The sequence below is a fragment of the Lactuca saligna genome, chromosome 4, assembly GCF_052625555.1.
Source record: "Lactuca saligna cultivar CGN05327 chromosome 4, ASM5262555v1, whole genome shotgun sequence".
Classification (NCBI taxonomy): domain Eukaryota; kingdom Viridiplantae; phylum Streptophyta; class Magnoliopsida; order Asterales; family Asteraceae; genus Lactuca; species Lactuca saligna.
In genome coordinates this window covers 243,377,708-243,403,280 of record NC_136420.1, presented here as the reverse complement: position 1 = coordinate 243,403,280, position 25,573 = coordinate 243,377,708, and the positions used below count along the sequence as shown (strand labels likewise).

Sequence of the window (25,573 nt, the reverse complement as noted above, 5' to 3'; positions counted from 1 at the left end):
CATAAGACACAAGATTGAAGAAGGACTCCTCGTGTCAAATAGGATATCGTTGGATGAGAATCCTGCAGATCCCCTTACGAAGGGACTGACGAGGGTTAAGCATTTTCAGCATGCGAGGCGCATCGGGCTGAGGGACGATATTAGTTTTACAGATTAGATAGTTTTCCTGAAACTTGTAAAATGTAATCGACATTTGATGATGAATAAAATTTGTGATTTATTTATGAGTAAAGTGTTACTGTCATTGTCAATTATTTACTGTTGTTTCAGTTTTGCATGTTTTGACTTCCAGAATAATTAATTTATTCAAACCTCCACAATCGATCATATGTCGGAAGTAGGTATGAATCAAGATTGTCATGAATTGGGTTTGTAGATAGCTAAAGGTGTTTAGACATGGCAATGGCTGCTGCAACATTCATGAGTACTTATAAGTTATGAGTATTGGTATAAACCCACGCTCACTTGTATCACTTCATGGAATTTATCTCGAGTGATCGTGAGACGATAATATCATGTAAATCTTCAAACCTAGAGATATGAATTGTTACCTATGAGTTGGTTGTGCATTGATTGCACGTAAACGCATCAGTAACTTGATGTTATAAAACGTGATTTTGTGTACAATTCAACAAGTAGTAGAACAAGCATATGAGTCGAAGTTTATCTGTTCCTTCTAGAAATAGAAGCGATATCTGGGCCCCTCGATGATTTTGTGTTGACCCATGTACCGGGCCCGGTCAGAACTAAATTGATGTGTTCAGTTAAGTTCTTTGTCAAGCAAATCGGAAATCGAGAAACAACTGCCAGACAATAAGCAAGACATAGTTCCATGTGTTTGTCCGGCTGATATCATGAGAATAGAGGATTATGTGATCACTTGTCTTAAAAATGGCGCTTCATAGTTCGACGGAGTTTTCGAGAGCTACGATTGCTGGTTGGTTCCTGAAGTTATATAGACAAATACAGTTATTAGACTTATCCAAGTGGGAGTTTGTTGGATAAGATGTCTAAGTCAATAACTTATTTGGTATATACTTGACCCGACCGACATGGTCCATTTGGGTTGCATCTCATCCAAACTATTTATGGATAATTTTATGAGAGTTATACACATATGTTTATTAATATATTATAAGTTATAATATATTAATATGAAGTTATGTTATTTAATTAGTTTTAGTCTTAAATTAATTATGAATTAATTTAGAGATTAAAAGGAAGACTAATTACATTATGGGCTATTGATTTTATATGGTGTGGGCTAACACTCATTTGTTAATGGGCCAAGCTTGGATGGAAGTCCATGGATGATCCATGGAGCTTTTAACCCATGGATCCTTGGAAAGGAAAAGACATGGGTTATTAGGGTTTCACCCTAACCATGCACACTATATAAGCATGCTTATGAAGCATGAAATGGCAACTAGTGAACTAGTATGTGAAAGCTTGTGTGTGGCCGAAATTATACAAGTGTATATACTCTCTCAAAGTTTTCCAAGAGTTTGTGGTGTTTTGTGATTCCATTTGAGGCATTCACACTATTGGTGCTTGGCCCTCAAACTCCTTAGAACCAAACTCATCAAAAGGTATGTAATCTCTTCTAACTCTTTTATGTTGAAATGTTCCCCATGCCATGTTAGATAGGTTATAAACCTTGGAAAATTTATTATTTTGCATGTATTTAGACAAACATAGATCGAAGGTTTATTAGGGTTGCATGCACACTTAGGAAGTGTAGATTGCTTAAAACCCAACACATCAAAACTTATAAGTTCAAGAATATGCATATCAACAATTTCAAGAATCATAAAATTAACCATATAAAACTTGAAATTTTTGATAACAACTCTGAAATTGGTTTAGCATAATCATTATCACATCAAAAAATAATTTTTATAAGTCCAAAATAGTTTAAGATAATGATTCTAGACCAATTCCAGCACCAAAACTGGAAGATAAGCTGTTAGGGGGTCCAACTCGTCGAGTGCATGAACCAACTCGCCGAGTTGGATGAGTTTTTCCTTGGACTCGTCGAGTTCATGAGGGAACTCGGCGAGTCCACTGCCCAGACAGCACAATAACTTGTACTTTTTCAGCAATTGCATCAAGTATACAGGAAAACAAGCCTAGGCTCTGATACTATTGTTGGGTTTTGAGCATTCTAACACTCCGATGGTATACATGCAACCCTAAGTACCTTGGATCTATGTTTTCTCTAATATACATGCAAATACTAATATTCCAAGGTATTACACTATCTAGCATACAATCATAGATACTTGGGTAATAATATAGATATAATACATACCTCTTGTAGTGTAGCTTGACTCCATGGGGCTTGAGTGCCTAGTGCCTCAATTGTGACACCTCAAATGGCCCACACAACATCAAATGCTCTTGGAATAACTTAGAGAGAAATCCACACTTCATGAAATCGGCTAGCTCTTCTTTTACACACACTAGTAGTCGATTTTGGTGAATAATATGATGCTTATATAGTGTGTTACAATTAGGGTTACACCATGTAAACCCTAATTGTCATGAACTTTCATTTCCATGACTCATGGGTTATGTAACCTCCATGGAGCATCCTATGGGTTTAACCCAACTTCATTATCAATGGAGCTTTGGCCCACTATATAAGTTATGGATGCTTTACACAATCAACCCATATATTTAATTAGTCTTCTTTTGATCACATAATTAATTCTTGATCAATACTAATTAAATATTATTATTCTTATTATTAATATATTAGAACTTATAATACATTAATAACTATAAGTGTCTTATTTCTCTCATTTAGTCTATCCAAGTGCATGATGCCATTCAACCCAAATGGACCATGCCGGGTCGGGTCAATTACATACCAAATATAATTATGGACTTACACATTAATCCAACAAGAGGTTCTTTCCAAAATAGTAGGTCCAAATACTTCTGAATGTTGGTGTTGTGGTACCGAAGACATCAATATCTCTGACAGATGTGTAGTCTTTGTGGGATCAAAGAGGTCATCGTAGTTAACTTCGATTATGTTTAGGATCCTGATGACCGTGGAATGCCATTTTCAAAGATGAACCTTTTTTCGTTGGTGGGAGTTGTGTTACGGACATAATTGTCATCAAACTTGACGACAAAGCTTTCAAGTATTAGTCTTGTTCTGCAGATGAGAACATGCTCTGCAATCTTGTCTGTTGAGTAACCCAAGAAGATGCATTCATTAGATTTTAGTGTAAATTTGTTGAGATGATCCCTGTTGTTGACATAAAACACCTCAATAAAAAATGTGAAAGAAAAGAACATTGGGTTTTCTGTTGTTAAGACCTTGATATAGAGTTTTGTTAAGGAATTTTCAAATGAGACTTTGATTTTTTTTAAAAAAAAAAACATGTGGTTGCCACTGCTTCATCCCAAAAGTATAGAGTTAAGTTGGCAAAGTTGAGCATGGATCTAACAGCTTTGACCAAAGTTCTATTCCTCCTTTCCACCGCTCCATTTTGATGCAGTGTTTATGGTGCCAAGAAGTTATGGCTGATCCCTTTTGATACAAAAAATCTATTCAAGAGCTAATTAGTAAACTTTGTGCCATTATCTCTTCGTATATTTATAACTAGAAGTTTGATCTGAAGTTCTATATCTTTGATAAAGTTGATCAAGGTCTGTGGTGTGTTGGATTTGAGTCTTAGAAAAAAGACCCAAGTAAAACTAGTGTAGTCATCAACTATAACCAAAATGTATTTTTTGTGATGAAGTGTGGATATAGTTGAAGAATCGCATATGTATTTATGAAGAAGCTCTAGAGGTTCAGAAATTGAGGAATTAGTTATCAATGGATGGCTTCCCTTGGTTTGTTTACCACACTCACACGTTGGACACGAAGTATCATTGTTGAATTTCAGAATTGGTAGCCCTCGAACTAACTCTTCAGCCACCAAGTTGTTAATGTATCTGAAATTGAGATGTGTAAGCTATCCATGCCATAAACAACTCACCTTGGACACTACTTTTGACAAGAAACATAGTTCAGTTTTGCCGATGATTAGAGAGACATACAATGGGTACATTGTATCCTCGACTTTGGATTTGCTCAAGAAGTTGTTTATGTCACTTGTCATGATATATCAATATTCATTGTCAAGCTCTAACTGATGACCAACTTTGCACAATTGACCAAGACCGATCAAGCTATGTTTAAGACACTCTACATAAGCTACTCATTGAATTAAGAAGCCACCCATATTTAACACTCCATATCCCCTTATTATCCCATTTACATTATTCCTGAAGGTTATGTGTCTACTACCAATTAACCATTCTTTTTCATGGTCCTTCTCGCATAGATCCGGTATGATCAGTTTGTTACTTTGGGAACCCAAACAAGTTTGGAGCCCTTGGTAACGTGGGAAACATTTCTTTGCATGTGAGAGTCATGAAGAGATTTCATTTTTAATGTTAGTCTAAGTCCATAATGTTTTACTACTTTTTGAGTGATTCGTGTTGGGATTGGACATGTCTCTTTTGTCAGTGGATAAAAAACAAAAGTGAGGTTCTTTTCACTAATCCACAGTCCATACTTGGTTAATGGTCTGAATAGCATGGTCTTCTTCTTTGGAATGGTCCTTGGGTTGTGTTTTTTCCGAAGTGTCTGATGAGTTTGAAAAAGGATTGTTAAAAGACCTAGACTTAGGTTTTCACTTTTTTGACTGATCAATGGGTATTCGAAGAATGTGAAGTGTGTAAAATAACCATCATTTTTGGTTATTTTAAGGAATTTTGTGAAAGTGACTTGACTCCTTTTTGAAAGGTTTCAGTAGTGCTTGGTTCAAAAGATTTTATCACTGTAAATGCCTTTTTCCAATATCCATAGACTGCAGTGTGATTTTGAAAAGTTAGTATAGTGATGGGTTTTTTGAAATTCATTTTGTTCAAAAATTTGGTCTGATTTTTGAAAGTTTTGTTCTTGGATTCAACTTCCCGCTTTTCACAATAGGATATGATCTTGTTTTTCAAAGCTAATTTTGCTTCAACTTTTGGTGAAACAGCAACAGAAACATTTAACTGAGGTTTTTTGAAATTCTTTGATCTAGATATTAACCTAAGAGTTGAATAATCAGAACTAGAGAGTTAACAACTCTGGGAGCATTATCCAAACTCAAAATTATTAATGGGTAGTTCATGTGAAATAGGTTGAAGAGTAGATGTAAACTTGACATGGGTTTACGGTAATAAGGACTGGAGTACCATAGAGTAAGTTAAGGATAAATCTTTGTTGGGACTTGTCTTTGTTTTAGGTTCTTCCATAACAATTTCTTCGTCCACTACTGAACTAGAATAAGAAATATGGATAATTGTACCAATGATAGGTAAGAAACTATATGCGTTGCCCGATGACTCAGGATGAATCTCCTCGATGACACAATCATTGTTGAGATCATGACATCTACCGAAGTGACATCGAATGTCTTCAGGAAATGTCTTGTCATTGTCTGGATAGTAAAAGGCCCGGTCTGGTGGGACATAAGGACGTTCGACATCAAATTGAGGAGGAGAATTCTCTTTGGTAGAGTAACCACTAGACCATCCCTAATTATATGTGTTATCAATAGTCCCACTGTTAACTAAGTTTTCAATGGCCTCACTTTCATTAAATAATTTTTCAATTAAACGATTTAAGTGTATAATGCCTTTTCAGGAAGGATCTCATTGATTAAAAGCAACTTCTAACTAAGTGTTACTAAATAACCTAGCATCTTATTCTAACAACAAATCTTATTCTAACATAGTGACCTTAAACTTCTTGTCTTCTAGTCTTCCTCTCACATGATATAGCTCTTAGGCCGCTAAGTTCTTTTCATCTAAGGATTTGTTGTAGTCTGTAAGGATGGCAACACATGTTATATTAAGTATTTCTAAATGACATTCACAATCATGCATGCTATAACCATTAGACTGAATCATAAATTTTACCTGTTCGACGATGCTGAGAGTCCCTTCTCTTGCCATGTACCAGTAGTTCCTATGCAGGTTCGGAGATCCATCTTCATCAATTGATGCTACCATGCATATCAACCCTTTTTCCTCTTGTTATCAAGCTCCTCGTCTTCATCACTCGAGGACCAAACCTGATGATCCCTTCGAACTTAGGCTACACATGCCCTTGTCTTTTCTTTTTCGTAATCCTCCATTTCTTGAGTAATTTAGAGATAGAATGCTTTGTGTTTTACAACATTTTCTTTACAGTCACTTGCAAAGTGGTTGTCTTTGTGACACTTATGATAGACCAGAACTCCATCCTTATTGGTGGAAGTACCAAAGTCTTGTGATTTGTTGGTCTGCGGGTTTCCCTTTAACCGAGGGGCATTTAGAGGCTGAGGATTGTGGTGAGGGTTTCTGGGATATCATTGGTGGTAGTTCTGCAGGTTGAAGTTTCAGTTGAATGGTGGTTTAGTGAACTGTTGGTTTTTGCAAAAAGCAGGTGGTGGGAGTCTGTTAAACTGTTGACGAACAAGGGCAATGACATTTTGAAATTATTTATGATCTTCTAGTTCATCATATAATTCATAAGACTATAGAGAGTTGTCATATAACGATTGGTATGACAACTCTCTGGGATATTGGTACTAAGGAGCTTTGATGGCATATTGAGGATTTTGAGCCATTAAAGCAAGTGATCCACCAAAGTCTGCACATTCTTTTTACAATGTAGACTCTTGATCCTGACGTTCATCATAGAGTTTGAAGAGTGAAAGGGTTTAAATCTTCCTGTCTCCCTGAACTATCATCTTTGAATTCATCCAATGTCTTCCTAGCTCATTCAAGAATTGAAGGTTGGTTTCATGGTTACTTATGACTGTACCAACATTTGATAGTTTCGTGATTATGAGGTTAAACCTTTTGAATGAATCATCAAGACACTCACCAGGCAGAACTTTGAAGTTGGTGAATTTGTTGAGGGCAGTAGTGAGTTTCTTGTCTTGAGCTTGTTCATACCCATGGTAGAGATTTTTAAGAACATCCCAAATTTCTTTGGTAGATTTATAGTTTATGATGATGTCAAAGTTGTCTGGAGCAACAACACAAGAAATATCTTAGAAAAAAAATTGAAACTTCTCTAGTTTTTTGAGATCATCGTTGGTAGGTTTGTTCATGGCTGCAGGACCACCACCAAGTCTTGCCTGAGCACCATCTGCTACAACAGGAGTGAGAATAGGGACATGACATTATTCTTTTATAGATCTCCACACATCTCTTTCAAGTCTCCTGAAATATCTTTTTATTCTCTGGGACCAATTATGATATTCACTTGCAACAAGTATTGGAGATCTGTTAGAACCTCTAACACTGTTTGAAATATTTAAAGGATAATCTTGTGCCAAATGTCCTTCCCTTTTTATGAGCTTTAGTCGTATAAAAGGCCTTTTAAATCATATTTTGTTGAAAAAGTTTCCAATTTCTGAAAGGAATTAAAAGGCAACCACTTTAGCTCTGATACCAATTGTTGAGAGAAAAATTTGAAAAGAGTTAGCAACGAGATAATAAATTGCGGAATAATAAGTTAATCTCAATGGATCTTGTTAGCTCAATAATAAAATTAGATAAGTTAGATTGCAGAAATGTAAAGAAAGTAAATAGCAGCAAGTTGATATCATTAAGCATTAAACAAGTTGACACTTAGTTGAATCGTAACATGGTTTGCATGCAAACACAAGTTAGGACATGATGAACAACATAAGTGAAGAGGGACTCAGTTTAAATATCACTTAATATAACTTGAGATATAGAGATGAAAGATCTTATATTGATAAGATCTAACGTTATGAATAACATGAAATGCGAAACTCTTTTTATAGAGTCCCAAAAGTTACTCGAAAATAATAAAATGGCATAAAGTAATTGACTTCGGTGACCCTGAAAAGTATACCAGATAAAACAATGATTAGAAGCAAAGTCAGTAAAAGGTAACTTATGACACTCTAATGTAATGTTTATCTACGGGTCCTCTTGACGTCTCCGGGTCTATGTGGTGACAAAAATAGTCTCTGGGTAAGTCTTCTCATTTTCACAAGGCATAGAGGTGTTCGGGTCCTTCTTAGTTAAAGAGGGCCACTTTCTTATTTCAACAATATATATATATATATATATATATATATATATATATATATATATATATATATATATATATATATATATATATATATAACAAAATAATTATGAGATCTACAATATACAATTATCAAATAAAAATTTAAAGGGGTTTATATTTTGATAATTATACAAAATCACTTATATAAGAGATAAAAGATGAATAAAAATACTGAAGGTTAATGCGTTAGTGAGCTGTTAATATTAATCCTTAGCTTGATTAAATTCGGCTACCTAGATATTGTAATCGTTAATCCTACTAGAGCTAGGAAGAATGTATAGATCTATATGGGGATTGACACCCCCACCTGTGATTATTAGCTACAATCCCGATAAGATAACTTTCTTATTAATCAATATATTGATGTCCGATGAAGCGTCATGGCGAGGTAATCAATAGTCAAACAACGTCAATTATGAGGGCTCATGGTAATACATTACAAACACCTTAGAGATCTGATTACCATTAGGGACGCTCTAGAATGTTAGATAAAATACGTCAGGATTAGTTTAATATCCTACAAAGATAATAATTAGATTATTAAAATATCCTAAAAGATAGTAAGATAGGATCGTTAGATATGCTCAAAAGGATGTAAGTTTGGGTTGATAAAATACTTTAAGAAAGGTCTTTCTAAAAGAAAAATGATTCTTAATTTAATACAACCAAATAGAACTATAAAAACATGTGGACTCACCAACTTCAAGTTGATATTTTCAAAAATCGCATGTGTTCCTAGGATAGAGGAGATCAAGACAAAGAACGGATTATCAGCTTGAAGACATGTAGATTTTCATTTAGATATGTAGTTATGATTGGCGCTATATGATTTGGGAAATCTATATGCCATCACCACTCGACTTTTCCGCCATCGGCCGGGCAAGGTATAACAAGTGAAAGTAGTGCCACAATCAAATACCGATTTCCAAATATTATCTTTTATAATGAGTGTTTCTATTTTATATGTATCTTTACCATGTATCAGTTATTAAGTGATACATAATGACATATAAGGTGTTAAAGTTTCATGTTTTGCATTTAAATCATATATTGAAATTTGTAACATGAAATTACCCGCAAAAAGTCGTGCCATGGTAAAAGGTTAGTCTATTGTCATCTTTTATAAAACTTTTTTAAGTTGACATATAGCTTTTACTTGGTGTCGGTAATTAAGTTAGCCCTCAATACATATAAGATGTTGAAATTTCACTTTAAGTTATTCCGTCTAGTTATTTATTTTATATGAATATAAATATTAACTAAGTAGATAATGTGTTTTGGAAAATATATTTTGGTAATAACATTAAGTAAATAACTAATATATATATATATATATATATATATATATATATATATATATATATATATATATATATATATATATATATATATATATATATATATATATATATATATGAGGGTGTTTGAGATTTGAACTTCTAAGGAATTTTAGGCCAAAGCATTAATTGACTTACGGTGGTGATAAAAATGATTTTTTTTAAAAAAAAAAATGTTTTGGTTAGCTTTTGTGGTGGGAAAGCCAACAAATCAATAAATTATTTATTTAAATGTGTGTGTCTTAAATTTTACATGTTTTATGAGGTGTTTGTTTTTTACAACCTAAAAAGTTATAAGCATTATTGAAAAGTTAGAAATCCTAGCTTATTGAAATCTTATTTTTAAAGGATTGATGACATGTTTTTTTTTTAAAAAAAAAAATTTTTAAAATTTATTTTCATGTTAAAGACTTTCTTGTGATCATTTTCAAAATTTGATTAATTGTCGCTTTTAAATTTAAGCATAATTTAGTTTGTATACACATGATGTTGGACCTAATGTAATCTCATAATTAATTTTGATTTAAATAAAGTTATACACTTTGAAACACATCCGGATTATTAAAAGAATCTTTAATATGTCTAGGCTTGCGATAAACAAACCTTTTGTATTGTACATAAGTAATGATTGCAAATATATGATGTGAGTGGATATGTGTATTAAGTACTATCACATATATATGGAATGCTAAACCCAAAAGTATAATAATTATGAAACCATGAACATAAAAAAACATTGAAAATAGAGCTCGTATGAGAAAGATATTTTTATATTCATAGTTTTCATTTTTTTTTAAAAAAAAATGAAAATGGAAATAAAGAAAATATCTTTGTGATTTTTGATTTTTTGAAAAAAAAATGAAAACAGAATTGTATTGTTTATCTATTGTCTCGTTTTCTTCACATGGGTTACATTTGTGATATCTCCTGTGGATCTTGAATCGATTCCAACCAATGCCCTAATTGAGATGTTTCATTAGATGGGTTACATTGGTGATATCTCCTTATTGTCTAAGTTCAGGAAACCCTTCCTTCCCCTAATGTGGAATGGGTTGTTAACTCTCCTATTCAAGAGTTTCTCGGAGAGGGTTGCAAGTTCAGATAACACAAGTAAACTTTTTTATACCCTTATTTGCAGGCTATACCACGATGTTAATCTCGATTATGGTTCGATTTTACGGGCTCAACTCATTCAGAGCACAGTCTCTACAACTCACCATACGGAGATTTCTTGTGCCGAATTTTGGTTAATAGTTGTCAATGGTGCCCTAGGCCATTTCAAGGTCCTATTGATGATTGATTTCGTTATGGCAGCAATTTTGACACTCCAAACATAGAAGTTTGTGATGTCCGATCCCAAGAATTTCACCTTTATTGGGTCTCCAAAATAAATGTTGGTCAAGGTTCCTTCTGATTATGATATCGTGAATATATATCATAGTTTTCCATCATCTAGTGTTCGTCCCATGCCAGATAGATTAAGAAAGTTGGTAGATGAGGGCAACAAACCGAAGAGGGGAGGGAAAAGAAAGGCAAATGAAGCTCCTTCAGAAACTGTTAAAGCTCCCAATAAATTAAAGAAGCAAGAAAAGAAACCGAGATCTCCATCTCCGATTGTTCAAGAAGATTCACAATGTAGAACTCTTACAGAAGTTCGGGCCAAAGATTCAATCTGAAATGAGGAAGAAGATATTGTTGCCACTTCCAAGCCAACTCCTACCAAACAGCTTCCCAAGTTATCATCTCCGCTATCCTCATCTATTCCTACAACAGATGTCTTTCCTTCTATGACTCCACCATCCTCACCAATCACAACCACAATTCCGATTTCCACAATTCCGCCCCTCCCACCAAAGATTTTTGTTGTAATTTCTCTTCCTCAGATCTCCATCCCTTTAACCTCCATAATATTTTTAGATTCCACTTCTCTAACAACATCATCTATTTCTACTCTACCGGAAGATCCGATTGTCAAATCCAATCCGAAGGCGACTAGGGCTTCAGACATTCCTGTCAACGCATCTGATGCAAGGGAAAATGTCAACATCGGTGTGACTATGGATCAATGCAATCAACCCATTTGTCCTCTCAATGAGGAAGTAGATATTTGATTTGGCGATGATTATAAGCCTATTTCGGATTTCGTGTTCAGTCCTCTGTAGCATCAACCTCAAGAGCGATGATGATGATGCCCCAATGACAAAAGGGCAGTTCAAGAAACTTAACAAAAAAAACTAGATTCTCTTTTTGGGTCTTCCACTTCTCCATCTTCATCTAAGTTTGAATATACGTTGACAACTCATAAAGCTACTATTAAGGTTCTCACATCTGGAAACGCCAAAGTCGTTGATGAAGCAACCAAGGCAATTCAAGCGTACAAAAAGACCATTTCAGAAACTACTACAAAAGTCAAGAAACAATCTCAAGAGGTGACTTCTTTTATGGTGAATTCAGAAGCTCCTCTAACAAAAATATTGAAGCCATGAACAACGTGATCGTAGGATTCTATACTTCTTTATAAGATGAGAAGTAGGCACTCTCACTTGTTCATTCTGAAATCAAATTAGATAATGCGAACTTAACACCTCTATTCTCATAAAGATTGGAAAGCTGCAACAAGACTTGGGAGCTGAAAAAACATCATGGATCAGTTGGCTGTGAAAACTCAGAAGGTGAAGGTCCTTTCTGAAAAACTGAAAAATGCTACCAAACAGGTTGTTGATCTTGAAAACGAGAGAACTATCATCAAAAACTATGTTTTTGAGATCAATCAATATCGGATGAGGCTTGTTGAGACTCGGGACTCCTTGTTCACAGTCTCGGTTCAACAACATCTATCTAACAAGCTTTAACCGGTCTTTGCTATGCTGAATCAAATTGAAGGTGTTTCGGGAAGTGAGCCTCTTCTGAAACAAGGGGGAGACAAGGTTCAACAGTCTAAGACTGAAACTGAATAGAAGGATAATGTAGCTTCTGGTTCTAGCAAAAAATCAAGATAAAGGCAAAGGTGTTATGGAAGATGAATCAAAAGAAAATTTGAAGATAACTGAATCCAAAAGGATTGCTATGGAGAAGCGTCATAATGAGCTAGATGATCTCCAAGCTCTTTGGGAGAAATTAGAAATAGAAGAAGCCGAGGCTAAAAATGCGAAGCTAATGCTTGAAACTCATAAGTCGTTATTTCCTCCTTGGTCCAAACATCAACTGGCTGGAGCCATCGATCTCATTTGATCTAAACAATGATGTGTAATCTCAATTGGATTTTCCCATCACACAAAGGGCATTTCTCTTTTGTTGTTTTGAGAAGATAGAGAAGTCTTTGATTTCAGACATTCATGTAAATAAGAACTTATTTTCTTTCTACTTGAAATATGCCAAGCTAGAGTACAAGTCATGGAGCTTGAAGAAGTTAAGTGCAATAAGAGCTAAATTGCCAGTTCAGACCGAAGACTTTCTGAACATCCAGTTCAAGGGATTCAGAGGAGCCAATCACATTGTGGATGAGTTCACATTGGTAGACCTGCCTTGTATGAACCAATATGATTGGACATCATTTTTCAACATCATTATGAAAGATGAAACGAAATACGAGCTTATCGTAGCACATTTGAAAAGGATGCTTATATGTTACATTCTTGAATTGCGGAAATGGATGTGGATATTGTATCCTTTCTGAAAAAGAGGCTGATCTTGAAACCAAAAGAGCAACTGAAGGATATTCAGAAGCTGAAAGTCGGGATAATCCAAAAAGAGCCTTGGATCATTGTTTATAACAGAATGGAAGCAAAAGTTGTTCAAAAAAGTATGTTCTGTCTGCAAGAGAAACACATGTATTCTAATGTTGCTCTGAAGACTATTCTTTCTATGGCTCAAGCATGTAAAGCGAACACTTGTACAAACCTCAAATGCTTTTCGGATATGATCAAATAGTACTTATGCGTCCAAAACATGCTTCTGAATGTAATGCCTAAACTGTTCAACACGCAACGAAGACAAGGAAGACACTCTTTCTAAATTTGACACAAAGGGGGAAATTGTTGGGTTTATTAAGTGTTGTGTCAAATATGTGCTTGTTTAGTTTTATTTATTCCGAAATGGGCCTTTCCATTATCGGTTTTGCTATCTAGTCTAAGTCTATATATATTGCATGCATGTAACATATTAGGGTTATGCTTTCAACCCTAGTTGGTGTTTGTACGCTCTTATAGAGAAGTTCCATCTTTGAGAACTCTTATAGAGCCGTTTAATCAAAGCATTAGGCATACTTTTAATTTTCATTATTCTTATCTTTAATTAACGTCATTGATATAGAATCTCTCGATCTTCATTTAGTTTTTACACAAAGAAATATCAATGACATGTCGTGGTATAGGTTATCCCAACGACATCCCATCAATGTAGGGTCAAAACGAGTCATTGAGAATATGTGTTATTCTTGTAGTGGTGAGTGTTTGAGATTGCAATTAATAAAGTTGAAAAGATCTTTTATGATTAAAGTTTGAATATTTCAACTTGCTCATAATTGTATTTGGTGATTTAACAAATCTAACGGGGGGGGGGGGGGGGGGGGGGGGGGGGGGGGAGTTAGGGGTGGTGTTATGTTGAAGATAGTCTTTATCCTTGATGGAGTAATGATTCATGTTAATAGTTGTTACAAGTTGTTATCATTGACAATTACAAGATGGAAGTTGATGTGGTTATTTCTTCAAGAGTTGTACCGATATAGGGTTGTGATGCTTCTCTTAAACGGTTGTGATGATTAAGAAGCAACAATTACAAGCTATTTATATGTGTTATAATCTTATGTAAAGGTTGTTGATATTATAATTAATAAAAGTTTCTAATCAATTCTTCTCTATTTAATGTCTTTTGTATCATAATGTGGATTCTTAATTTATGCAATTTTAATATTGTTTGTTGATATTGTAAAGGTTGTTGATATTGTAATTACTAAAACTTTCTTATCAATTCTTCTCTGTTTAATGTCTTTTATATCGTAATGTGGATTCTGAATTTATGCAATTTTAATACTGTTTTTAATTCTGATTATGAAGCAACAATTACATGCTATTTATATGTGTAGTAATCTTATGTAAAGGTTGTTGATATTGTAATTAATAGAAGTTGTTATCAATTCTTCTTTATTTAATGTTTTTTTTATCATAATGTGGATTCTGAATTTATGCAATTTTAATACTGTTTATATATATATATATATATATATATATATATATATATATATATATATATATATATATATATATATATATATATATATATATATATATATAGTTTTTATATATTAGCAGAAATGTTAAAAATAAAAAAACATTTTACCGATGACCTAGTACCACCAGTGATTGGTGTTACGGTCGACACTGAGTAGTACGGGCACCAGTAACACCGGCGATAAAGGGCCATAGGGACGGATTAGTAGCGCCGACAGCGACGACATGGTACCAGTAAAACTAGTAGCTGCCACAAATTGGGCAGCCAGAAGCGATAATGTCTCTATTTTTTGTAGTGTATTATGACCATCAAAATGCATGTTTTTTTTTATATAGCTGTAATAGTGGAAACAAATCTATTTAAATAACTAGAAGAAAGTCATCACGCTTAAAATTTCAAACTGGAAATAGGAGTACATGTTCGAACGAGACCAACATTGAATTAATGCATTCAACTTCTATAAGAAATCAATTTTCAAGATCATCACAGTGATGCCAGTTGTTGAATATTAATGGGATAAGTGCAGGATTTTGATGAGTACGATAATTTTGCAGTCACGATATTTGCAGCTTCAGTCGGATGAAAGGCATCCCAGAATATGTACTTTGAGCGGTCCCTACAAGTTTGTTGAAGAGGAAGACACGTCACTTGCCCATTGTTTCTTCCAACTCCACAACATCCCTTATCAACTACATCGAATCCTAAATTATATACAATATTTAAGAAAAAAAACTTTAGTCATCTTTTTAAAGGCAATAATATTGCTCATGTAATCAGATTTTAATCATCAATTGTGGAAAAGAGTAGAATGTTTGGAGGGGTACCATATGATTGAGCATTGAGTATAAGATCTTTAGTGGCTTGATATGAATCCAAGAACACAAACTTTGCTCCTTGAAGTTCACCCTTATTGAAGCGATCTACAAGTTTTCTTAGGCCTGAATTAAATAAGAGGATAGCATTGTTTATGTCTTCATTGCACCTGCTGTTGGTACCATTATACCTTGCTAGCTGATATGGTATACATCCAACTTGCCCAACAGCAGTTACTATCACTTTGCGTGCACCCAAATTGTACAAAGCCTAAAAATAGTTTAACCACAATAATGTAAATTTTAACTTAAACCCTGAAATAATGTATGTGAAAAAATCAATAGGAATCTAGGTAAATTTAGTTTGTAATGATGGGATCGGAGTGGTACTTTTGTAAACCGCATGCAGAAAATACTTACTGAAAGCTGAACAGAATAGTCATGAATGAGTGCATCTGCATAAGCTTGTGCGGTGAACTGCGATCCAGTATTGTAGAAATCATGCATGAAGTAGTTATTGAGATAGTCATTACTTCCCATTCCAGAGTAGAAAATACATTTTCCGAGGTAACTTCCCACAGCATTAACATCCCCCCTGAAATAACGCCCCATCTGTTGCACTGTACTCCCAAAGTTGCGTACTTGCTGGTTCATTGAGATATGATCTCCCTATAATACATATTCACGTATATATAGAGTTCAAACTTTGGTCATAAGTTTATTAAAGCCTATAGCGTTTGTTTTCTAAATTAAAAAGGAAAATGTGAATGCAAAAGAATGTGGCTTAATTAATTACAAGATTATTTCCAGTTTCTTCACGAATACCAGCAGCTCCAGATGCGAAATTCAGTCCTTCAAGTATTGCACGACCACGAGTTCTTGCATAGGGCGGGATGTTGGTTCGAAATCCTAGAAGTTGAGCTGCAACAAAGCCATTTCTTTTAAGATCATGATTTTGAATGCATCAAAAAGAATGTAGTCAATGTATACTTCATTTTAAATTAAACGACAAATTAATTTGTACGCAACCCCAAATCCTCGAGGCTGTAGTAGAATATCACAGCTGGGAATGACAGAATTACTTACCCAATGCATCAACGAAAGTTCTGCCATTTGTAAACCGGCCACTGGCACCCATAGGGAAATCGATGCCATAAGGTCGATAGTTGGCTCTAGCAAGCGTCACAAGCCGATTATTGTTTCCGTTGTCAACCAAAGAGTCGCCAAAGATGAAGAAACAAGGAACTTGTCGGTTAACTTGTGAGAAACCTTTCGCGGTTAACCATAACAAGGACGCGGCTACAACCCACAACCCTAATTCTCTCATTAAGTTCCCCATGTTGGTTTGATGAGACAGGCTTTGATAATTTCATGACCATGTCGTTGCGCTGGGTTGCAAATATATATGTCCAAGGGGATGGGTAAATGAATAAATTTGCATTAATGCGTAGCGGTGCGTGGTTGTGTTAATGAAAGAATAGCCCGTGAGATGGAGTTGCATCCGTTTATGGATAGGATGCAGCCACTTTTGGTTTGGGATTCATGATTCAATTTATATAGCGAGTAGCTTTCTTAGAGATCAAGCATTTCTCGTGAGACATATGTAATATGTATGGCTTCAAGCCTCTTGTAAGTAAGAAAGGCTTTAGGCTACATGGAGTGTATGCATGGCAGGATTGTTAAGCATTGGTGAGTTGTTAGAGATGGCCATGCACCAAACACCTTTCTAAGTTTAGAAAATTGTATTCTATTGTGAGTTATTCGTGAGTGGGGAGAAGAAGAGTGAAAAAAAGAAAGAGATAGAGAGAATGTTTTTTCTCTCTCATTTGTGAAGAAAAGTAAAAACACTCATGGAATGTCACAAAGTCACAAGGCTACTTTGTATTTAACAACATATCTATATAAAATTTACAATAAATTAGACAACTAATTCAAAGTTTGTAGCATTAAAATTATATTCTTTTACTTAATTACAAACAATATTTAAATAAATTTCTCTCTCTCTCTATATATATATATATATATATATATATATATATATATATATATATATAGACATAGATTAATAATTTTAGTACGTCTATATATTCAAATAAAACATATTTAAAAAATAATGATAAAATATAATGACCATGCGGAAAAACTCACATAAAAATTTGTCAATTGAAAATTTGACATATCCATGAAAGTTAATTAAGTTTTATTTGAAGCAACACAAAACATGCCATATATAATATCAAATTAAATATTATCAAGATGATTTTATAACATATGATAGGATAACATGTCTCTAACAATGTATAAAGAAAAGAATTAATTATATAAAAAATTAACATATTTTAAGTTCATACATAATCACTACAAAGGGAATTAGTGGCGTAAAAGTAACCAGTAAACGTTAGTGTAACAACCCAAAAACCATGATAAAAAATTTCATTTTTAACAATAATTACATTCATCAAATTGTTCCAAAACCATCACACAGAAAAAATATCAAATTATTAGAGTAATAATATCAAAAAGTGCGGAAAATAGTGAGGGGAGAATGTTGTATCATCACGTCGGGCCATTCTCTTAGTACCAAAAGTACCTGAAACCATAAATATAAATTGTAAGCAAAAGTTTAGTGAGTTTCCTCAAAGTACCATGTGACAACCGTCAATTTCCGGTCAAGACAAAGTCAACCGAAGTCAACAAGTCAAACCGTTCGACTCATTTTGCACGTGGTTACTATAGTTTATGTTAGGTAAATAGTAAACTACTCGCTATTCTAATGAGAGATCATAAATCAAAAACTGCGAACATCTAGATATCCTTAACCTAAAACTGTGGTACGTGGCGAGCCCAAACCGATAAAACGATGTTGCATACTCATCAGGAGTGTGTAAGACCCTTAAACGAGGCTTAACAGGGTTTACGAACCTTGCATTGCGAAGTCGGACACTCACAAATGCCACACATGAAACCTCTCTCAATCGTTTTTCACTCTATCTCTCTCTATGTCAAATCTCTCCCAAATCTCTCCAAGTATGTGAAATCTCTCTCAAATATCTCTTTGTATGAGAAATCTCTCCAAGAATGTCAAATCTCTCCCAAATCTCTCCAAGTATGTGAAATCTCTCTCAAATATCTCTTTGTATGAGAAATCTCTCCAAGAATGTCAAATCGCTCCCAAATCTCTCCAAGTATGTGAAACCTCTCTCAAATGTCTCTTTGTATGAGAAATCTCTCCAAGAATGTCAAATCTCTCCCAAATCTCTCCAAGTATGTGAAATCTCTCTAAAATATCTCTTTGTATGAGAAATCTCTCCAAGAATGTCAAATCTCACCCAAATCTCTCCAAGTATGTGAAACCTCTCTCAAATATCTCTTTGTATGAGAAATCTCTCCAAGAATGTCAAATCTCTCCAAGTATGAGAAATCTCTCCCAAATCTCTCACAAAAGTTCCCGTAACTTTTTAGAATCATTCGGATCATTCTGACCCTTAACCGGGTCAAAAACGGCTTAAAACGGGGTAAAAACGAGAAAAATGAACCTTAGGAACCGAAAGTACCCTGGACCGAACCCGGAGAACCGAATCACTGTAGCGAAGACCGAGTCTCGGTCTCTGTCTCTACTCGCCTCTCGGTCTCTGTCTTCTTCGCGCCTCTCTGTTCTCCTTCCGTCCTCTCGGCTCTCTGCTCCGCCTCTCTGCCTCCTCTCGGTCTCTGTTCTCTCTTCTCCTCTCGGTCTCTGTTTTCTCTTCCCCTCTCGGTCTCTGTTCTCTCTACTCTCCTCTCTGTCTCTTCTCTTCTCTCGGTCTCTCTTCTCCCCTCTCGGTTTCTGCTCTCTCTCTTCTCCCCTCTCGGTTTCTGCCCTCTCTCCTCTCGGTTCTAGCATCAGAAGGCCGAACCTCGGCCAGAATTCGGAATATTGTCACTTTTAGCCCCTTTCTGATATTTTTAACATTTTAAGCCCGTTTTTCATGATTTTAAAGCGGGATTTTCTCCAGAAATTATATTTTAGCATAATAAACCCTAAATATTCATAATTTAAACATATTTTGATAAAATTCATTATCTAAATGATAAAAATCTAATGGGGGATTTATTTAAGGTGGAGTGTTGACCTTGCCTTAACTTATATCACAAGCAACCACCCCACACCCACTCTATGACCAGCCATACCTCCCCACCTTACCTAGGTCACATCAATGTCCTTTACACTCAATTTCCACTCATTCCCACGTTTTTAGAGCTGGAACAAAACATCATCTCTCCTCATTTCTCTCATTTGCTCTCATTTCACTAAGTATCAAACACCACTTTTCTCTCAAACTTTTTCTACACCAAATTCGAGATTCAAGGTTGATTATCAAGTGTTATTCCACATTTGGTAAGCATAATCCATTCTCCTTATGATTATCTCACTTCTTTCCACTCAAATCATGCATATCTTACACAAACTCCATTCTATTTGTGTTAGAGCTTCGAATCTTCAAGTGATTCTTCAGGTGTTCTTGGGTTGAACACTTCTCTTCTTCAACACTTATCTACTGAAATCACTCAAGGTGAGTTCATACCCCTACATTTTCATGTTTTCTCAAGTTTTTAGGGGGGGAATACAAGTTAAAACACCAAGAACATAACTAAACTTTTCTAACAGCCTTCATCAGAAAAGTTCAACTCCATTCACGGACTGTTTTGGGCATCTTAAACATTTTTGTTTTTAAAACTTTACAAGGTACAAATAGTTCAAGTCTTAGTTTTAAAATGACTACTTGCACATCTTCATAAAATTTTTCTACAATTTATGGTGATTTTTACAAAACTGCCTATCATTTCAAACAACAATCTGGACCAGTCTGTGATTATGGACTTTTTCACCCAAGTTGGAGGTCATTAAAAATCGTGATAAAAATTAAGAGTAAACTATACACATTTTTTGAACTCTCGGAATTTACGGATCTAGTTTTCGACTTCGTATGATTTTTCTATGATTTTTCCAAAACAGTGCAGAATAGCTAAAGTTAGCCAACAGCATGTAAATATCATAATATTTTGTATTATGTTGAGCAAAGTGTATAATCATAAGTTCTAATTATTGAATGTGTTTCTTTGTTAGTTTATCATCATGAACTGAAATTAAGCCATTCATAATTAATATTATTCATTCATTTTAGAACACGTATATTAAACTATAGAAAGTATAGTTTAATAAATTCATAGCACTAATACATTTCCATAAAAGAGTTCTTACAGATTACAAATGATTTAGACAAACTAGAATAGGTATAGTGTATGATACATCACACAACACACTCGTACAGAAAGAGTACATTCATATAGAAAAGATTTATATCGTAAACTTGTTAACCTATATTGTGAGACATTCTCTCCCCGTACGTTCGAGTGCGGGATATAATTTCTGGTAGTTATAATCAGAATCTCCTGGAGAGAGAACGTGATACTTGTATATAGATCTATATTGGGTTTGACACCCCACACCTTGCTGTTAGCTACAGTGGGATCTGCAGGTCTACGGGTGACAAATGTCATTTCAGTTTTCGCGACGCCTGAGAAACGTCGTGGCAGGTTCACATAGTCATAGTATGATTATAGCGGTTCACATAGGGATATAACAATCCATAAAGTTTACGGGATTTTAGTTATAAAACCTAAATGAGTTTTATGTCGATTTAAAAATCACTTTTTATCTCAATGAGTACAGATATTACTGTACACTTTTGGTTTTGGTAGTTATGACTACACATCATTTGAAACCACATTTATACATTTAAGTGTGGTCAATACTTGTTATTTCTTGATCCTCGGATTTAGGACTACATATACATAAAGTATTAACAAACATGAAAACATAAGGAAATTTCATTTAATTCAAACGCGTCCATGACCATTTAAACACATAACATTTTCTATTAGTAAGAAAGGTTACTTATACATTTTGGTCTTCGGTCATAAGACTACATTACACAGATTTTAAAGAAAATGTCGGATTTTCTGGATACATATTCTAACGCTTTTACAAGGAAAACGGTTTACTTTTCTAACGAAATCTCTTATGAACTCACCAACCTTTGTGTTGACACTTTTCAAAAGTATTTGTATTCTCAGGAATTCAGTGAAAACAGGAAATCAACAACGTTTTGAGGATGGGACGAGAAATCGTCAAACAATTCATTTTGTATCATAATGTAATTGATGTGAATCATGTAAACATGTGCTTTGATGTAACGTTTTCAATTATATTTGTGATGGTTGTATTTACTTTGAGCACTATTATACTCATTGTTGTGAAATTCTACATGAAGTCCTCCACCCCCGGACATTTCCGCCATCCTTGGTTTGGGTGTGTGACATACCACATACTGTCACACCCCCAAACCAAGGATGGCGGAAACGTCCGGGGGTGGAGGACTTCATGTATGGTATCATAACCACAATTTCAATAATAATTTAAGCAAACACAACCAACATATATATAATTGAAAAAGTTACAACGCTTGTATGAATTACATGTTTCAAAATCAATTACAATATGTTGACAAAATATGAAAAGTTTGACGCCTTAACGTCCCATCCTCAAAAGCACTTGATTACCTGTTTAGTGATTTCTTGAGAATACAAGTTGTTTGAAAAGTGTCAACACAAAGGTTGGTGAGTTCATAAGTTTTTGCTATAAAACTTAATAGAAGTCTTTCTCATGTAAATGTCGCGTTTGTTTCAGAAAAATCCGATATTTTCCTTGAAATCCGTATAATGTAGCCTTATAACCAAAGACCAAAATGTATAAGAAATCATTCTTACTTAGAAGAAATGTCATGAGTTTGAATTGATATAAAAAGTGAATTTGAATCAACCTAAAACCTACTTAGGTTTTATGAAATCCCATAAACTTTATGAATTGTTATCTCCCTATGTGAGTCGCTATAATCATACTATGACTATGTGAACCTGTCACGACGTTTCTCAGGCGTCGCGAAAATGAAATGACATTTGTCACCCGTAGACTTGCAGGTCCCACTGTAGCTAGCAGCAAGGTGTGGGGTGTCAAACCCAATATAGATCTATATACAAGTATCACGTTCTCCCTCCAGGAGACTCTGATTATAACTACCAGGAAATATATTCCGCACTCGGACGTACGAAAAGAGAGAATGTCTCACAATTTAGGGTAACAAGTTTACGTATAATGTGTGTGAGTGTAAACCTTTTCTGTATGAATGTACTCTTTTAGTACGAGTGTTTTATGCAATATATCATAAAGTATACTTATTATAGTTTATCTAAAACGTTTGTAATATGTAAGAACTCTTTTATGGAAATGTATTAGTGTTATGAATTTATTAAACTATACTTTTTATAGTTTAATATACGTGTTCTAAAATGAATGAATAATATTTATTATGAATGACTTAGTTTCAGTTCATGATGATAAACTAACAAAGAAACACATTCAATAATTAGAACTTATGATTATACACTTTGCTCAACATAAGACAAAGTGTTATGATATTTACATGTTGTTGGCTAACTTTAGCCATTCTGCACTGTTTTGGAAAAATCATAGAAAACTCATACGAAGTCGAAAACTAGATCCGTAAATTCTGAGAGTTCACAAACTGTGTCTAGTTTACTCATAATTTTTATCACGATTTTTAATGACTTCCAACTTGGGTGAAAAAGTCCATAATCACAGACTGGTCCGGATTGTTGTTTGAAATGATAGACAGTTTTGTAAAAATCACCATAAATTGTAGAAAAATCGTATGGAGATGTGCAAGTATTCATTTTAAAGCTAAGAACTTGAACTACTTGCACCTTGTACAGTTTTGAAATCAAAAAGGTTTAAGATGCCCAAAATTAACAGTCCGTGAATGGAGTTGAACTTTTCTGATGAAGGCTGTTAGAAAAGTTTAGTTATGTTCTTGGTGTTTTAACTTGTATTCCCCCCCTAAAAACTTGAGAAAACATGAAAATGTAGGGGTATGAACTCACCTTAAGTGATTTCAGTAGATGATTGTTGAAGAATGGAAGTGTTTAACTCAAGAACACTAGGAGATGCCTTGAAGATTTTTGAGAATCTAACATCATAGTGAGTTTGTGTTAGCAATCAATGATTTGAGTAGAATGAAGTGAAATAATCATAAGGAGGATGACTTATACTTACTAAGAGTGGAAGAACACTTCAAAATCAGCCTTGAATCTCGAATTTGGTGGAGAAAAAGTTTGAGAGAAAAGTGGTGTTTGATACTTAGTGAAATGAGAGCAAATGAGAGAAATGAGGAGAGAGGGTGTTTTGTTCCAGCTCTAAAAACGTGGGAATGAGTGGAAATTGAGTGTAAGGGACATTGAAGTGACCTAGGTAAGGTGGGGAGCTATGGCTGGTCATAGAGTGGGTGTGGGGTGGTTGCTTGTGACATAAGTTAAGGCAAACTCAACACTCCACCTCTTTGTACTTTACCCACTAACTTTTATTATTTAAATAAAGATTTTCATGAAAATATGATTAAATTGTGAATATTTATGGTTCATTATGTTAAAATATAATTTTGGGTGAAAATCCCGCGTTAAAATAATTAAAAACGGGCCTTAAACGCAAAACCACGCGAAAACCGGGAGAAAAAGAGTTTCCAGCGAGACCTCTCGGTCCTAGGCCGAGGTTCGGTCCCTAGGCCGAGACTCGGTCCTTGCTGATGCCGAGCAGGAGCAGGAAGCAAAAGGAGCGAACCGGAAGTGAGAGGAGAAGGCGAGAGGTTCGGTCCGAAGTCATGAACCGAAATAGGTCGAAGGGGGTCAGACCCGAAATAGACCGAAATGAACAGTACCTTCGGGTTCAGGTGGTGCGCGAGATTCGGTCCTAAGGGGACCTTTTGGGTTCGGTTTCTCCTGGGCGAGGTTCGGCCCTGAGGGGACCTTTCGGGTGCGGTTCCTCCTGGGCGAGGTTCGGCCCTGAGAGGATCTTTCGGGTTCGGTTCCTCCTGGGCGAGGTTCTAAGAGGTTTCGCCTCTTATAAGAGGGTTTCGGATCCTTAAGCCTATTTTACTCGTTTTTACCCCGTTTTAAGCTGTTTTTGACCCGGTTAAGGGTCGGAATGACCCAAATGATTTCAAAAAGTTACGGAAACTTTTGAGAGAGATTTGGGAGAGATTTCACACACTTGGAGAGATTTCTCATACAAAGAGATATTTGGCAGAGATTTCACATACTTTGAGAGATTTCTCATACGAAGAGATATTTGGGAGAGATTTGACATTCTTATAGAGATTTGGGAGATATTTGACATTCTTAGAGAGATTTGGGAGAGATTTGACATTCTTAGAGAGATTTGGGAGAGATTCTTGATAAGAAGAGATAGAGTGAAAACGATTGAGAGAGGTTTCGTGTGTGACAAATGTGAGTGTCCAGCTTCGCACTGCAAGGTCCGTAAACCCTTTTAAGCCTTGTTTAAGGATCTTACACACTCCCGATGAGTTTGCAACATTGTTTTATCAGTTTAATTCATTGATTAGCACTAAGGCTCAGGAAATTTTAACACAAGGGTTTTTCCCAAGTGATGTTTTCCCATTAATATAACAAGTTATACGGTATGTACATAACACAAACCCTAATACACAAGGTTTAATCGAGTTGACCAGTTTGACTTGATGACTTGACTTGGCTCTAGACCGACGATTGTCACACATACCATGCATACATAAGTTAGTGTCACGGGCCAAATCATAGTCTTACAAGTAATTCTTGCCGATTGCCAAATCCTGGTCTTCCATACAGGTGTCAGGGGCCAGATCCTGGTCTTTCATATAGAGACTAAGGGCCACATCCTAGTCATTCATACATATGCCAGGGGCCAAATTCTGGTCTTTTATACACATATCATAAAGATAACTAGCATCCTATATCACAAATAATGGGTTGGATTTGTGCCTTCGACCCATTGATACAGTGAGAAAACTTAATTCAGTCCGCTAATAAATAACTAGATGAACAGATACATAACCGGAAGATCCAATACTAAACACAAACAAATAACCCTAATCAAAATT

The 25,573-nt window shown here is 35.0% G+C and overlaps 1 protein-coding gene across 1 annotated transcript; it reads right to left on the bottom strand.

The window, feature by feature from the left end:
- Positions 1-15,073: 15,073 nt before the first annotated feature.
- On the bottom strand, positions 15,074-16,911 carry LOC145043436 (GDSL-like Lipase/Acylhydrolase superfamily protein). Its single transcript, XM_078992085.1, has 5 exons — positions 16,614-16,911; positions 16,324-16,448; positions 15,948-16,196; positions 15,540-15,798; positions 15,074-15,416 (listed from the first exon to the last, which is right to left on the bottom strand). The coding sequence occupies exons 1-5, from the start codon at positions 16,864-16,866 to the stop codon at positions 15,199-15,201; spliced, it is 1,104 nt and encodes a 367-aa protein (XP_078848211.1). The 5' UTR covers positions 16,867-16,911; the 3' UTR covers positions 15,074-15,198.
- Between the last annotated feature and the right edge of the window lie 8,662 nt (positions 16,912-25,573).